Source organism: Mesoplodon mirus, assembly GCF_964341445.2.
Source record: "Mesoplodon mirus genome assembly, chromosome: 10".
Taxonomy (NCBI): Eukaryota; Metazoa; Chordata; class Mammalia; order Artiodactyla; family Ziphiidae; genus Mesoplodon; species Mesoplodon mirus.
The window spans coordinates 36,864,234-36,882,992 of NC_138986.1; the positions used below are offsets into that span (position 1 = coordinate 36,864,234).

General features: G+C 35.6%; 1 protein-coding gene across 1 annotated transcript in view; it reads right to left on the bottom strand.

Annotated features, from left to right (window-relative positions):
* Nucleotides 1-18,759, bottom strand: part of RNF217 (ring finger protein 217) — a 128,338-nt gene that overhangs the window by 25,540 nt on the left and 84,039 nt on the right. Inside the window, exon 3 of the mRNA XM_082633544.1 lies at nt 6,945-7,109. Within this exon, the coding sequence (XP_082489670.1) occupies nt 6,945-7,109 (165 nt within the window). The remainder of the gene's footprint in view (nt 1-6,944; nt 7,110-18,759) is intronic.

Here is an 18,759-nt window from a genome sequence, read left to right on the forward strand (position 1 = left end):
TTAGTATCACATCTGAGGATTTGATGAGATAATATGCGTGTAAAACTGCAATGGAGAGTAATATGTAGTAAATATCAGTACATGTAGATAGTATTGCCATTATTATTACTGTGCTAACACTACGAAGAAAGACAGAGCGTTGTACAAAGGCATTTTTATGAATAAAATAAAGCTGGCATATTAGAACTCAGCACTCCCTGTTCATATCTTGGCATTTCTTAAAAAAAAAAAAAAGTGTCCTGCCTCCTAAAAATAGGATATATGTTAACCTTGGAATAAAATAAATGACTTAATTACCCTTAATTCATAAATCACATTACTTATATATAGCCTATGAAAATGTATAACTTCCTAATTAATTATCCCTATTCAATGTTTTGTAAAATGTCCTAACTAGAGATATGTTATTATTTATATAAGAGAAAAATTAAAGTGGTCAGCTGCATGTCATCTAGTTGGCTATGACTATATTTGTACCACATTATATAAATGTTTACATAAGTATTTCTCTTATCTGACATTAAGGAAGAAGGTAGTTTGGGGTAGGGATGTTTGAGGAATTCCCCTTTAATTTTCCAAGTTATGAAAAGCTAACCATTTTGAGAAATATTAACCCCAACTTTGCTTTAGTAAGCCCAGTATTCTTAGAAACATTTAACTTTTACCTGAGGAAGGAAAAAGAAAATGTAATAGTCAAATCCTTAGAGGTTGCATAGGCAAATGGAGATGTGTAAGCAGCTCCAGAAAGCTGTGATGTTAGAGTCCTTCTGTTCTCTTGTTAGGTTTTATTTATTTTTACTCATGAAGTATTTCCAACATTTAAAATTTAAAGATGATAGTGTAACAGACATCTATGGATTTACCACTGATATTTAATAATGTTAACATATTACAATATTTCTTTCAGAAATATTTTTGAAGAGATAAAACTTTCTTTATATACTGCCTTTTTTATAAAATTGTTTCTTAACTTTAACTTCCTGCTGGCTTAAAACTGGCTTGCCTCAAATTATTAGGTAAAAGGGCCTGAAGGTGTGTCCATCTCTCTTTTGAAAGTACGTATGTTAAAAAAATATACACAGAGGGCAGAAATCTGGCCTTTGTCGAGTTTTGAATGTTAAAACCCCATTTTAAAAAACATTTTAAATAGAAAAACATGATATAGCTAAAAGATAAAACCTGGTTAACTAACACTAATTGACTAGTATTAAACCTTTTGAGGAACAATCAGAAGATTGGATCATTAACCATTTTTACAGAGTTCTCATTCACATTCCTGAAGGTTCACATTCCTGAATGATTGTTTTTATCTTTAATGATGCTTATTATAATATTAGACAATAATATTAGAGATTTCTAATTCTTCTAAAATCTAAAATTGTTCAGGCCTTTAGAATCATCCAGCTGGGGTTTGCTATGACCTAACACACATTTATTAATAAACTAAAATAAATAATAAAAAGACTTTCGGGGAGTTCCCTGGTGGCCTACTGGTTAGGATTCTGGGCTTTCACTGCTGTGGCCAAGGTTCAATTCCTGATTGGGGAACTGAGATCCTGCAAGCCACACAGTGCTGCCAAAAAAAAAAAAAATTTTTTTTTATAACGTATGTGTTGAACAACAAAATTATAGGTGGTCGCCATTTTCTGGAAAAAAGGAAATGATAAAATAATTTCTTTCTTTTTTGCTTTTAATTTAGTTAGTGGGGTATTACTGTACCATTTAAAGAACTATCAGTGTATACTTTTGGAATAGTTTAAGTATTTCAGGCTTTCAAATGATAATATATATTAAAAAAAATTTGCACTTAATATTATTTCCAAAATTTTTCATGAACAATTTAAATCTAAAGTATACAAGTGAAATTGCTTACAACTGCTTATTTATTTGCTTTGTATTGTATAATCTCATGTCTGTTAATTTTTAGGTGTGCATCTCACTTTTCATTTTCTTTGACTCAACAATTTTTTTTTCTTATTAACTCCGAGTTTAGTATCTTATAAGACACAAGTCTCAAATGAATTTTTGCATAAAACTGAACAAATATTCTAATACCTCCAACAAAATTCAAACCTGCTATTTGCTTTAAATTTAACTTAAAATTATCATGAACTAGATTTAGTTTTGTGGTAACTATTTTCCAGAGAGACATTTTAAAATTAGCATATATATCTGGTAGGTTAAGGATTTATACAAAATAGAAGACACATTTTTAAGATAAAAATTGGTGTCTCACAAGTGACTGAAGAATACTATGAATTAAGGAAGCAATGAGACTCAAAAAAAATGGCTAAGAAAAGTTGATCTTACTATGCTACTATTAATTTTTCATAAAAATGTCCTATAAATAAATGACTTCCATAAATGCTTGTATATTTTTACCCTAGTATTAAAGAAAAACACTTATGAATAAGTATCTTGATTGTATATGGGAGAAAAAATGTTTTAATACTCATTCTGATTATGTGCCAAAATTCAATTATAAATAATAATTTTGATTTCTCAGCATAAGTCAGATCTCTTCATAATACTATACCATATATTAAACTGATCTTTCCACTTGAGATAAAGATAAAAACTCATTACAGGATAAATAATAATTATAAGTTAATGAAAGAAAAGTTGGTTTATTTAGAATACTAATTGAAATAATGAATTGATTATCAAACTTTGTATGGATGGGAACATTTTACAAAAACACAATCATTTAACACTCACCAGTACAAGCACAGAATTTTTTTTTAAAAATTAGCAGCTACAAGATTAGGGAGCTCAGAAAAGAGCTCTTATATATATTTAATATAACATCAACATATAACATCTTAATTTAATATATGTTTAGAGAAAAATTACAAATCGATGGGTAGGGGGACACATTTAGATTAGATGCTATTAATTTGGAAAAAATTAGTGTATGTATTCAATGGATAATAAACATCAAAATAAGTAATGGGTAGATCAAAGAGTTAAAATATTTAGAAATTAAATACTAAAAAGAAAGAAAATAGACCATTTATCAAGCTTCTGGATGACAGATAAATTTTTAGGCTTAGGAGTAAAATACTTATAAAAGATATACAAATATAAATATATGCACATATCATATATATGTGTGTGTTTATGTGTGTGGGTTCTGTCTTTCCAAAAATAAAAAGAATGATATATTTGGTCAAACACAAATTTTTAAAAATTAAAAAAAATGCACACACATAAACCAATTAAGTTTAAAAAAAATTATCACTGATATAAAAGAAAGTAATAAAAGATAGGCAAGGGCTTCCCTGGTGGCGGTGGCGCAGTGGTTGAGAGTCCTCCTGCCGATGCAGGGGACACGGGTTTGTGCCCCGGTCCAGGAAGATCCCACATGCCGCGGAGCGGCTGGGCCCGTGAGCCATGGCCGCTGAGCCTGCGTGTCCGGAGCCTGTGCTCCGCAACGGGAGAGGCCACAACAGTGAGAGGTCCACGTACCGCAAAAAAAAAAAAAAAAAAAGATAGGAGAAAATATGTCAGAAAAGGAATTAATATTTTCAAGTAGAAAATAGAGAGCTCATATAATTTGATAATAAAAAGTATCCCCAACCTGACCCAAACAAGTGGGCAAAGGATATGAACAGATAATTAAAAAATGGGCACTTCAAACTCAAAAACACATGAATTTGTACTCAATCTAAAAGCAAACAAGACAATTCAAAATATATGAACAAAATATTTTTAAAGTATTAAATATGCATTTAAAAATACTTGAAAATGCTAATAAGAAATGATCATACAGAAATAGGTTCTCAGATTTTTCTGGTGGAATTATAAATTGTTTCAGTCTTTTTAGAAAGCAAATTGGCACTATGTACCAAATACTGAAAACACTGATATCCTTTAACCTAGTAATTCTGTCTTCAGGAATATATGCTTTTAAGGGTCAAAAATATGGAAAAATACAAATTCAAGATGAATATCAATACATTATTTATAATATATAGATATTTTTTAAAAAAACCCAAACCCAAACAAAGCCAGCTTTGGTAACTAATAGCAGAAGGATATTTAAGCAAATATTACTTAGTTAATAAATGTTACGAAAACTATTTAGTAACATAAGAAAAGTTTGACATGTTAAATGGAAAAACAAAGCATATCAAATTATCCCCATACTACGATTCTTTTTTTTAAAAGCTACTTAAATAGGGGAGAGACCGAGGAGACACTAATATGTTAACAGTGAGTATATTGGAGTGGCAGGATTCTGGTGAATTCTTTCCCTCTCTTTTCCAAATTTCTATCATATGTTATGTGACCTATATGAACAAAACAATCATTTAAAAATCAAAATAGGGCTTCCCTGGTGGCGCAGTTGTTGAGGGTCTGCCTGCCGATGCAGGGGACACGGGTTCATGCCCCGGTCCAGGAAGATCCCACATGCCGCAGAGCGGCTGGGCCCGTGAGCCATGGCCGCTGAGCCTGCACGTCCGGAGCCTGTGCTCCACAATGGGAGAGGCCACAACAGTGAGAGGCCCACGTACCGCAAAAAAAAAAAATAATAATCAAAATAATTATTAAAATTATGAATCAATCTAAGCAAATATACCTGTGCAGGGTACATAAATATACTTTGGTCACAACAAAATTTTAAACATATTTGATCATTATTGAAAACATATTCATATGAAAATATATGATAATTGTTTTGTTCACCTGGAAGCACTGTGTGAAATTTTTTCATAAACTCCTAGCATCTTCCTTTTTCATATTTATAAATTTTAAAAGATTATTTATAAAAATAAAGCCTTAGAATATAAAATATTAATACACTGAATAATATCTCCTTGTGGATTTCTAGTATTAGAGAGGCTTCATGGGCAAAAATATAATTTTATGGTCCAACAACAATGACAAAAAATCACAATTAAGAAAATGCAAAACTTTAAAGTCATATGCTTATAAAAGCCCTGAAACTATTTGTATTCAAACGAGTCATAACATATAACTTAAACTGACATAAATTTTATGGAACCTGGATCTCACCAGCAAGTAGATTCTCCACTACAAGGTAGTCGTGTAAACTCATTCCAAGGTTCTTTGGCTCCTTTCCCTTCAGCTATTTAAAAGGTAGTTCATTTTCAAACCACAACTTTTTAGCTATTATTTCAAGAGAGAACCAGCATGTATGCATCCTCTTGGCTGTTTATCTATATTTGTAAAACCTGTGGGAGCTGTTAGTGCATTCAGTAAATTCCTTACAGCTGGGTGCTTTTTCGTTCAATACATCGAGTCCATTTAATGTTAGATTGAGGGATTACAGTAACAAATGTATGTTTTTATGTATTACCTCAACTCATTCAGAAAATCCCTAACATATAATGTTGCAGTAGTCCTCATTTAGCGCTCATTCTTAGAGCCAGGCCAACTGGTAATTGTTTCACAGCTTTCCAGAGAGATATAAAGTATACTTATGAACAAAGTGTCATGCAGAATGACTTAAACAGTGCTCCTGAATTCCTACTGGCCTTTATTTAGTTTGAAACTGAGCAGTACCTCTGAGTAAATTGGAAAGGCAACAGAAAGGGGGAAAGGCTTCATCTTCCCATTGTCCTTCAATGGGTAAAAAATAAAAATCTACTGAGCAATTGATGCAGTGGTCTGAAGCAGCCTTACTAACACACCACTGTAAAGCTATTATACTCCAATAAAGATGTTAAAAAAAAAATCAAAGGGATAATTGTAGATAAATTTGCCTTCTACACAGAAAACAAAGAAAGCTTTAACTCAAACATCTGTAGATGTCACTTTTAAGAGAGCCAGGCTATCCAAAATATTTCAAAAATTTCTTCTAATTGCTAAGAACATAACATGTTCCAATTGCTAAGAACATAACACGTTATTTCAGGCAATGCTTTACTTACTATACATATAAACTAGTATGTGAATTTGGTGTAGTGAATCTGTGCATTATATTTATTCTCATTTATAGGCTTCAGAATATACTTCTACTACTTCAAGTTGCATTCACATGATTAATTTAAAAATTTTTCCTGATAATTCAAATTTCATTTATCTTGGTGTTAAGTCTCCTGGAAGGAATTGCAAAATTATTCTTGAAAGAAAATTAGGCCTGGTTTAGACATGATTATCAAAAATAAATTTGGCACAAAATGGAAACCACACATGGTGGAGTGTACATATGCATTTACATACATATAATTTTCTAAAGTGAGCTTTAAAAAAAAAAAAAAACTTCAAATTTCAACAGATCCCTATCCTGTAAGAGTCAAATCCAAAGTTTTCTGGCTGGATTTACGTGCTGATTTGTCTATAGGAGATCGTTCCCTGGCTGTCTGCATGGTTGACTTTCAACATCTAGGTCTCTGCTCAAATGCCTGCTAACTCTTGATTACTTGCACGATCATCAAGAGAAAATTGAAAAATGGGATTCATAAAGTCCTGATTTTAGCTCTTAGCTTCTACGTCACCAGATTTACAAAAAGGGAAATGACCAGTTTAATGTAATCCTAAAGTGATAAGCAATGGCAGAGGGGAAAAAACCCAAAGGATTACAAGGATTCAGAGCCTACCTAACTGAGAAGTGATTATAGTACATGTTGGCAAACTAGAAATAATACTTTATATCATTTTCATATGAGCTTTTTCCTGTACACACATCTCCATTTTTAAATGGAAAATTAGAATTTTGAAGTTTGAGATCCATATTTATACATAGCCTCCTTAAATTCTGAAATGTAATGTAAGAATATACATTGTTTATATATAAAAATCTTCATTTTAGTTATGTAACGTAATTACTCTTCTAAAATGAAACAGCAAATATTCTTTTCCTCCACGTCTGCATTAAGAAAGTTATACAGAGACTTCACTTCAATATTGTAAATAGTATTGTTCAGTGATAGCCAGATGCACGTGTTTATTTCCTTCCCTCCCGAAGGCTGTCTCACCTTGCACTTTGGACACTTCTGGGCGTTCCTCTGCCCATGCTCAATTTCGCTGGCCCAGTGACGCAATAATTTGTCTCCTTTTTTGTACTCCTTGCAGTTAACACCTTCATGCCAAGGAGAGTGGCACTTAAAACACCAGACGAATTGGCAAGTGGGGCACTGGATCTGCATAAGGAAAAGTAATATTAAGTACTAGTAGATATATTAAATTGTCTAAAAAGATAAGAATGCTGATGCTTAGGGAAACTAGCTAAAAGGCTATAATCGGTCCAAATTTAAAATACCCCCCCCCATACAAAACTGAAACTAGAATAAGATATGACTGTCCTGTTATTAAAGGAGGGAAGAATTGCTCTGGCTGGCTGATCTGACTGTTTGTAGACCACACTAGAATTAAACCCTTCGGATATTCTGGAAATCAATTTGGCCTTATGAAACCCCCCTAGATTGAAGCACAGAGTAAAATCTGAAGGCTCACAATGTCCCAAATCCACACTCAGGCTTCTGCCCTTGAACTCGCCTGTCCCTTGAACCAGTTTTCCAGGCATTTCCATCGCTCTTCTTACCAATGGCTTCATTCACTTTTATAAAAGCAAAGCTCCACAGATGCTTCATCAAATGAAAAACGCACTGGCAAATAAACTACTATACCAACATTTGCTATGATAATGGATATCCATGGTTTGCTATTAATCTAAGGGAGGTTAATTATAAAAATAATATAAAGGATCTGATTAGAAATATATACATATGGTGGTCCTGTGGCCTGTACCTAGGAAACCATCAGAAGATGTCTTCGTATGTTCACTATGTGGAGGTGTATGTGAAAATGCATGTGTGTATTTTGAAAATATCTGTCTTCCACTTGACATGAAAGACACTTTATCTGACTTCCTGTATTTTGAATAACAGTGCAGCATCCCATTCTCTCACCATATTTCTGGTCCTCACTCTCTAAAAACAAATGAGCATAACTTGACCTTCCCAGGTCTGTTTGATTAAAGTGAATTAATAAAATGTCTCACTATAAACAACTGACTATTCTCTGTGCTCCTGCAAATTACTTCACTGAGCATGACTGAATTTACTGACTACACTTTGAAGATTAGTCAGATAGAATTTCTTTTGGTAAACTGTATACAATATCACTACTTTCGTTTTTGGAAAACCACTTTTTTGACAATGGTGTTTCCAATCTATAGATTAGCTGAGTGGCAATTACAATCAGCTCTTATGTTTATACCTCAAAGCACGGCAGTATTCATTTATGTCAAGAATAGATAATGTTATTCCTATGCAAATATGAGTAACAAAAATACTTTCTCTTTTACTTTATATCAAAACAAAATAGTATTTTGTCATAAAATTCTAAAAATCTTCATGTTTATTTATTAAAATGCTGTTATATGGTAATGCTTATACTGCTGCATAACATGCATAATTTATCTTTATCAACAAAATAATGCTGTAAAGTCAATATGAACATCATAAGTTTACAGATGAGGAAACTAATGCTCACAGAGATTAAATAACTTGCCCAAAGAAACATAGCAAGTAAAGTTGTCTGACTTCAAGGCCAGCATTCTTTTCATTGTGCCAAAACAATTCCTCATACTAAACAGCATTCTTGCTTTGATGACTGAAAACCGAAGTGTAAAAGTCAAAGGTCAAGTGGTTAATCTATTCAGTAAATCAGAATTCTATATGACTATCAACATAAGGTGAATTTTGAAAATCCCTTTCAAGATTTTACTCCCATAAATTAGGAGACCCCTTGTTTTTTTTTTTAAAGGATGATACTATTTAGTCATTTAAAATAGCCATTTTTGCCTTTTCTGATCATTAAAGTTAAAATAAGTTATTTTTAAAGTAAGAAGAATGAGTCGAAGTGCGTAAACTCCAAATAATAAAACAATGTAAAAAGATCACTTAAAACAATGAAGAATACATGTGAATATCACATGGGGGCCTAAGTGAATGTAATTTTTGAATGTAATGAATGAAACGGGGAAGTCGAAAAGATTCACTTTTCCTCCTGCTTCTGCTACTATGTCAGAAGGGCTGGAATATTTAATTCAGTTCTCTCCTATTAGACATTATACATAATTCTAAATTACTGAACTCTAGCATTGTTAAATTAAAAAAAAAACAAACCTCTTTGGTTTTTAATCAGTCAGTCTTAGATTATACTTATGAAATGAATAGTAGAAGAATGACTGTAATGGGTGCTTTGAAACTGGGATTAACTCAAAGGATGTCAGACATTACAATGGTTCAAGGATCTCTGTGACCAAGTGCTGAACTATCATACCTATGGATCTCTAATGAAGACAATTAGAAATGTAGGTTCTCCTAAGAATGATAAGGAATCTAATACTCGGTGTCCTTCCCAGGGACTCTGGCTTCCAACTTCACATAATAAACAACTAAGTTTCACTGCCGATCCTCACAGACAACACAGACTTGGTTGCAAACTATGAAAGGAGTTTTGCAGCAAGCTCTCAAGTGAAGATACATAATTTAAATTCAGACTCGCCTGCTTACTGTCTCACTGAAAACATTAAAATAACTACTGCCTTGCTCTGGATTAAAATAAAACAAGGACTAATCACCAATCCCAACCACCTTGTTATTCAAAGACTGCACCTGAACTGTTTAAATACTGACTTTTTGGTTTGAAGATGCCTTATTCATTCCAACCGTAACCATATTCAAAATTGTAGACATGAACACTGCATCTTCCTCCACACGAAATGCCATCTCACAGCCACAGCCCTCCCACACAGAGTGCCTGCCTCCTGAGTCATCATGTTCACACAGAGGTCACCACACTCTACGCTGGCTACTCAAAGTGTAGCTGGGGGATCGGCAGCATCAGCAACACCTGGGAGCTCGTTGGAGACAAAGAATTCACGTCACACCGCAGACCTACTGAACCAGAGCCTGCATTTTCGTCCCCATGTTAAAGTCTGAGAGCATTGCTCTACATCATGTGACCCCATAGCACTGGCCGCAACTGATTACACCAGGGATGAGTCCCCAGGCTAAAAGCAGGGATCTACTTGTGGGCAAGAAGCCTACGACGTGGCTGGCAGGAGCTTTGGGCAGAGCATGTTCCTTGTTGAACAGAGATTAGCCAAGACAGATTTTCTCTCTTGAGGAATGAAAAAGGGATACACATGCACTCTATCTTGGCTGCAGAGGCAAAGACAGAGAAAAGCTAAGTGAACACAATGCAGATCACTGGAGAAGGGAACAGTAGTCATTTTCACTTCCTAGTAACACAACAGAGGGGCTCTCATGCCCTCAGAGCTAGTGTCTGGTTCTCCATGAGGCCCGCCTGGGTGGCAGCTGAGACTGCTTTCTTGCCCTTCCTACTACTTCCTGTGCAACATTATAGTAAAATGCGTTAAGTGAGGGGGCTTGAAAGACAGCAAAGCTCTGCTTCTTGTAATTGGAGAAGGTCCAATGAACACAATCTGTCTATTGAAATCTTAACCAGATGAAATGCTACTTGCTCCAAGGTGTCTTCCCTATTTCTCCCAACCAGATTCAGTATCTTGCAGAACTTACATTACAGCTACATTACATAGCTATCTAATCTCCCTAACAGCCTACAGGTTCACTGAGGGCAAAGGCTGCTTCTCATTCACTCTGTTTCCTGAGTTAAGTAACACAGAACTTGTGGCACATGGTAGGCACTCAGTAAGTTCTTTGTAAAATGAATTATTTTGCACAGAGCAAGTACTGCATATTGGCTAACATTACATGAATTCCAAGAAAACCCAACATGTCTAATTTATGACCAGTGGCTGAGATGGTATCACTGCTTCTTAGATTACCAAATGCTGTTTACTAAATATTTTATCCACATAACATTTTACTGAACATCATGATTAATGTGCAAACTCTTCTACAAGAGGCAAGGCTACAAGTGTTTCAAAAATAAAGTTATCAGAGTTGGGAGTCTTGACTAACTTGTTCTATAATCCATGAACGATAAAAGAACCTCACATTACATTTTCTTTTACTTTTGAATTCCCTTCATTTTTCTAGAATTCTGGGTTACAGTGACACTCAGATGACAAATTAAACCAACCCACTTGCCCAAAGCAAATGGTATTTTCTCTTGACAGTTCATCATGCCAATAAAGAAATAACCCACAAAACAAAAACAGAATTCAAAACCAAAGAGCACCCCAAATAAGTCTTTTCTTGCCTAAATACTATACACTCCTATATACATAATTATTTTAAATAAACCACAAAATCATTACTTATCAAACTCAAAATATTAGACAACATCCATGTATAAACGTAGCATTGCCAATATGAATTAACTCGATTTACCAAGAAGAATCTGCTTTATTAGAAATTCAGATTAAGACAAATACTCAAGAATGAAGCATTCATCAATTCATTTGCCCATTCAACAGATATCTATTGAGCACCTTCAAGTAACGGATACTGAGTGTACTGATTTTAGGCACATCAAAAAGAATGAAAATACTGTCCTCAAAAAAATTACTGAAGGCAGACAGATATAATAAACCCCAAGAGCTATAAAACCATGTAACAACTGCTAGAGTAGACACTTGGACAAGAGGGTGCCATGAGAAATGTGCCTCAGGGAAGGCGAAAGAGTAGAAGACAGAGAGAATACGGCCTTGGAAGATAAGTGGGATGTCACTGGGACGAGTGACAGGATAACACTTCAGGCAGAGTCCAGCCTGAGCCACCATCAAGGCCTGAGAGCACATGGTGCATTGGGGAAATAGTAAGTGCTCCAGTGGGGCCCGAACAGAGGTGTCACTTCAGCTGGGTCAACCCTGAGCCTTGTAGACGTGCCCCAAAACAGGGTCCAATTAGTCTTACGTTAAGGTTCCTATACCCCTGATGTGTCTTTCAAAACACACTGTGGTCCAGAAACTTCTTATATGAACCATATAGAACTTATGGCTGTCTGCCTAGTATGTCCTAAAGAAAGTGATCAATATACATGTAAATAATCACGACATCTTGTAGTTATAAAAAGTTTTGTAACAACTTAAGGAGGTTTTCTTGAAGAGAAGAAGATTGTGAGGAAGTGCTGGGTATTATAGAGAGGAGAAAAGAAGTCTCTTATGCGTGACTTCAAATACTTTCAAGGAAGCACGATCTGCTCCCTTATAAGATCAAATCCTAGAGCAAGAGTGGCAGTGGGGGAAGGTTCCCCAAGTGGGAAAGATGACTTGACTTCTTGCCTTGATTTTATTCCCTAAGATTTTACCTCCTACTTGGGAACCTCTCCCTGAATGTAGTGACAGTAATACATGGGCTTCATGAGGCACTGCTCCCTAAACAGAATCCAAACGTGGTCAAGTGAGCCTTCCCTTAATTTCTCCCAGCATAGCTTAAACTAAACTGGAAAATGAAAGGGAAACTTTCCTAAAGGTTGGGGACCAAATAAGGATGAGAATGCATAGTAACTCATGACAAGATAACCTAAATGGAGATAGAGTGTTTATTCATATAAATAACCTTACCGACATCCCTCTTATGGTTTCCAGGCTCCTTTGACATATGCAACACACTATTTATTGCACAATACATTCACTTCAATACTAGCTTTTATTTTCAACGGAGAGGCATGCTTTTCTAGGGCAGTATATCGGAACTTGGGAATGGGGGTTTTGTGCTTTGAAAAGAGTCCTTCCTCTCTCCCTAATTTGAGAATCACTGTTCCATACTAGCCCATCTTGCTTGTATCGCCAGGAATCATCTTTAAGCATTTATAGACTCTTCCTCTAAACCTAGAGAGCAAGGCCCAGAGGAATATCTGAGTCTATTTCTTCCACCTCTTCATAGATGAATATAAAGTGTACTGGAAGATTCTGCTCTGATTTGCATAACCCAAATTCACTAGCCAGAGCAGGATGGCATCATCCTGTTTGCAAAAGGACACCCTATTCTGAACACAACACAAAAGGCTAACATCTCACAGAGATACCCATGGAAAGAAGCAAGAGGGCTAAGTACAGAGTGTACATGAGAAAATGGGAGTATTCTCTGTAGCCAATAGGTGAAGCAGGAGAAAGAGATCTCAGCCTGAAGGTAACAATGAATCTTTCAAAATGGAAGGGAATGATTCTACAAGTAGCAAGTTCCCTAACAATGGAAGTGTTCAGTGGCTGAATGGTCACCTGGTAGGCATTTAGACTAATGCATGGGGTTCCCTTACAGTTCTGAGATGGCAAATATGGAAAAGTAGAAATACAGAGTAAAGTAGGTGAGAAATGCACAGTCCTAACATCTTCCAGATCATTTTATAATGGGCACAAGGCTTGGCTTACTTTTACCCACTATTCAGCAGGTCGTCAAAGAGAAATGATTCTTCACTTGTCTCTTGTGCTGAAGATACAAGGGATGATGTGATGAAGTGAAAAAAACAAACAGTTCTCAATCCCATGGCTGGTCAATTTATGGTAGCCATGAGACTCTATTATTACAATTATTGTAGTTTTTTCTTTTTTAAGGTCAGATGAAGGCTAAAATTTCAAATGAATTCCAATATTTGGCTTTTGTTGCTAGAAGTTCCAAGTACAAGTAAAGACTCTATAAAATATTATGGCTAACTTATGCATCAAGACAGGAAACAAAGAACAACTTTAGCAAAGCATCTCATTAGTAACTAGAGGGAGAAATGCATCCTAATAAAACTTAGTAGGCTTGCATCATAGATGAGTGCTATACATTTGTTTAGTGGAAACATATATAACACACCCTTTGTTTAAGATGGCTTCTTTATTTTTTTTAAAATTTTTACTTTATATTGGAGTATAGTTGATTTACAATGTTGTGTTAGTTTCAGGTGTACAGCAAAGTGATTTAGTCATACATATACATATATCTATTCTTTTTCAGATTCTTTTCCCACTTAGGTTACTACAGAGTATTGAGTGGAGTTCCCTGTGCTATACAGTAGGTCCTTGTTGATTATCTATTGTATATACAGTAGTGTGTATATGTTAATCCCAACCTCCTAATTTATCCCTCCCCCACAAGATGGCTTCTTTAAACTGGGCTAGAGGACTTTTATCTTTATCTCCCTCACAAATCTATGCTAGCAACAATCATTTAAGACACTACACTTGTTTTCTATCGGCTCCTGACATCAATGATGCATTACTGCCAAGAGAATTCAGTGTGTGTCGTAAGCTAAACTGATCTTGCCAGGCTGATGCACAATCTGACTCCCAATTTGTAAACACTGTCAACCTAAAGTGATGGTGTCGAGGGAAAACAGAAGAGCAGAGCAGCATGCTAACTACACTTTCATGTGAAAGCTTTAAACATTTTTATAGATGGAAAGAATTTCTCAAATCATGTTTACAAGAAGGAAGCTTAAGCACATTTTATTCATTTATTTTTTATCTATTTCTATATAAATGAAAATTGTTCATTGGAAGTACAGCTGAAGAGGTACAGCTGGGATTTGAATAAACAAAGGACAGGCAGGCCCCCCAGAAGCAGAAATAGTGGGAAACCATTGCCATCCCTAGGGCCAAAGAGACAAGGGAAGAAAGAATTTTCTGGAGCCTAGTGAGAATTAGAAACATGGGGGCGGGACTACCTAGGGGGAAGCCATAGTCATGGAGGGACATAGCTACTGCCAGAGCTTTGGCACTGAATTAGGAAGGGAGTAAGGAAGTAATGCATCAACTATTCTCCTTTCCATCCTCCCATTTCCTGCCAATGCCAACCCTTGGTTGAACCCAAATAGAGATTGAGATGGTAAGGGAGTCGGGAGAAGCAGTCCAAGGAGGTATCTTTCTGGAGTTTAGGACAGGTCATCAAGGTTTGAATAACTGACAAAGGAAGAGGGTAAGCTGTGTATTACTAGAATTCCAGCCTTTCACTTAAGCATATTTTAAAGTTCACCAATTAGGAACAACAAACCCATTGACTTGATTATATTCTTAAAGACCTTAGAGAAGTTCTTTTCCGCATGAGGAAATAATGTATTTGTGCAGTTTTATAATATAAACTGTGATTTCAACCCAGAAAATGTATGATTACAAGAGAGAAAAAGTAATGCATAATATACAAGGTAAGAACATAGAGGGAGTTTCCTCAGGACATTTTATTGGCTTTTTTCACCTTATGATGAGTCAAAGCACTGTTTTGTGAATTATCAAGGTTCTGCTTAATATTTGTGGGAGAAGAGTGGGGATTATTATTAGTTTTGCCTCAAGGAAACCATAAAGAGGATTATCTCCAACACGTTCCCTGTGTTGATTTATGCATGTCCTTCAACTTACCCCAAATCAATATGAAAAGGGGGATCCTTTCTTGGTCTACACTTGGAAATAAGAAGGAAACCCAGAACTGCCCCTACCTCAGTAAAACTCCTAGGAGTAAAATAAGTACATTTAAGTATCTGCAATCCTCTCCTCTCTCCCATGAGAAACTGTAACTTTTCCCACCTCCCAAAACATATATTTTTAATTTCTGTGAATTCAGGGACCTCCTCCCCTCCTCAAATATTAATGCTTTCCATCAGATCACTCCTAGCATTAGATCCATGCTTCTTGGATATCTCTTTGATGCCCCAAAGGGTCTTCAAACTTAACTTTATCCCACATTTCAAATGAATTAGTTTTCTGCTCCCCAAACCTGCTCCTCTTCCTCAAGACACAGTCTGTTTCACCCCCCTTTACTCTGACCATCCATCAGTCACCCCATCTTTTATTCCACCTCTATTCTTTTTGACTCCTCAGTCCCTTCCCTAATAACCCAGGGTTGTTCATTCTGCTGCCTTCGCCTGATAATAAGCATAATAATTTCTAGCATGTGTTGAGCACTTAGGATATATCAGACATGGTGCTAAGCACTTTATATGTGTGAACTTGTTTAATCCTTATTACACTCTTATGACAGGTATTATTACTACCACCAGTAAAAGATGCAGAAACTGTACTCAGAGTTACAGAGCTAGCATATGGCAGGCTGAGAATTTAAATTTGGTCTGAAGCTTGTGCTCTGACCCACCTTTTCGAGCATAGCAAATTCAACATTTCAAGGCTTAGTTTAATGTGTTTGACCTTTACTGAAGCCTTCCCAATCTCTCCTTTTCTTCTCCTGTGCTCTCAGCACCCACATCTATTATGCATTGGCCCATTTATTAGTTCCCTCAAGACATATATTTTGAGAGAATACTCTACCAAAGTGCTTGACACAGGTTATCAGCAGTAAGCAAGCCTGGACCTGGTCTCCTAGAGACCAGTGGGAGAGACTTTAAGCAAATAACCACACGAATACACCATAAAATCTTAGCTGATAATTGCGATGGAGAAAACCTTCAGGTGCTGGTGATGTGTCTGTCTCCAGGCATCACCTGAGAACCATTACAACCATAACTTCAACATTTTTATTTTCTCAATGCTAACTTGTTCTCTGTATTAACATTCATTTGGAGCTGCATTAATAAATTATAGGAACTGTTTAGGTTAGAAATTAGATTTCTAAATGGAAACTGAAATCAATCTTGTAGAAATGGAGTGGTAAAACTTTTTGGCTTCATGAGTTGCAGGGATGAGAAGGCAAATGTTATGAATGAAAAAGACTGGATTTGACCAAAGGCAAGGCTGCCTCAATGTAAATTTCTCAAGTCAGGAATACGCTTGTACTATTTCATATAGTAAGAGTTTTATTGCGTTCAGAACATAATGAAAAGCTCTATTTACTAAATTTTTGCGAGAAGATGTTGAGTGAGGGATCAGTTTATCCTAGAAGGTTAAACTGGCACCTAAAAGTTCTTGTTACTGCTTGTTGATATATTCTGGTTTTCCCTTTTCCACCTGCAGTGTACAAAAAATTTATAAAAACCTATTCAAATGAAGTACCCAAACACGATATTTTATATCTCAGATTTCATATGTGATATACTCAAAGGTATTTCCTGCTATAAAATAGCTATAATATTTTCAAGCAATTTTAACCTTGTATGTTAAGTGCTTCTGAATTGACAGCAGAAACCATAATAAATGCTCAAAGAATGACATCTTGGATCAGGACATTATAAGTCGACTCACAAAGAATAATATTGAAATAAACATTACAAGGATTTTACTAATAGATACAAAACACAATTTGGGCTCTAAGTGATATTATGAAGAGAGTTTAAATTGCTCAGACATGTTAGACATAAGCAGTAAACTTTTTTCTATTTCTGTTGCCTTATGACTCAATTTATTTTATTCAAGTACTTGAATTCACTGCTCTTAAAGTTATGACAAACTATACCAATTTGGAAGTGGGTTCTGTTATTGGGAAAACTGAATTTTAAAAAATACAGCAAACCTAAAAACTATCCATTGGTTAGCCCCAAAGGATGATGATATTAGTCTCAGTTTAGGGTGCTATACTGTAATCATGAATATCACAGTGGCTTTGCTGGAGTATCCATGCCTGTGCTCCCTTTACTCATAATATCCAGACAGGTATGGGCATGTGAATCAGGTAGTTAATACTAATGTCAGAACTTGGAGTTTAATGATGAAAATGCTATATAAACATTGTACTAAATAGTAAAAATCATTGCTTCAGGAATTGTGTAGAACTATGTAGAATATAGAACAGGGGGATGGATAATTTACCTCTTCTGTTATAGATCATCTTTTCTGTAAGAGTAAATAAGAGTAACAACAATAATCATCCCCAAATTCTGCAGTAGCTTTATTTTTCTTGAGAGCTGCTTAATAGTTTCACTTTAGGTTGAGATTTTTCATCCCTCACCTATTACCAATGATTTTAATTGCTTCATGATCAACCACATCTAGTTTGCATTGACTTCTGCTTCATTTACTGCAAAGGTTCCCAATTCTGCTACATATTAGAGTCACCTGGTGAAGTTCAAATATTTGCAAGACAGTTGCTCTGGGGCGAGAGGGTTGTGGGCTGGAGACCAGGCACTGGTGTGTCTAAAAGTTCACCAGGTGATTCTAATGTACAGTTAGGGCTGTGAATCAAGGATTTGCTCCCACAGTTGTTGCCATGATTTCCATGCCTTCAGTCTTGCCCTCCTCTGACATCCTCTATATGCTGCCAGAATGATCTTCCTGCAATGCCCACAGAATTAAATTCAAGCCTGAGCACAGTGTAAAAGACTCAACATGATCTGCTCTTAAATACCTGACCAGCTGCCTCCCTGCCACTCTATCTCCCTAGTTTTATCAAGCACTCATTTCCAACACGCCTGCCTCAGCCTCCAGGCCTGACGCTTACTCATCCCTTGCACTGAAATGCTCTCCACTGTTTATCTGCCTGGAGAACTGCATCTTCTCCATGAAGCCTTTCCTGACACGCTAGCCCCCTCCTCGGTCAGTGTTCTCAAAGCACAAGTGTATTGGGTTTCACTTTTTTGTTTTCTAACTTCTCATATAGAACTGTCATTTCAGAACATATGTCTCTCTCACCTTCATAAGACATTTTTATGAGCAAGGACTGTGTCACATTTGCCACTGTATCCCCAAAACTTAGCACACTGCCTAGCATACACTGGCATTTTGTATTTGCTGAATAAATGAATAAATAGCATATTATACTATTTTCACTTATTATAGACAGAACCGGAGGAGACTCACGTTGGGTTCACTGAAAAATTTAAGCTTGTACTAAAATTTTTTAAAAGTCTTAGTATTTATTTAATATTTAGTAATAGCAATGATAATTACTTTAAAGATTAGTCTTTCAATTAGTGAACTGTACACAGGTTAAAGCCAAAGAAGTTTAATTAAATCCTCAGTAGTGCTCTAACAATAATAATCATAGCATC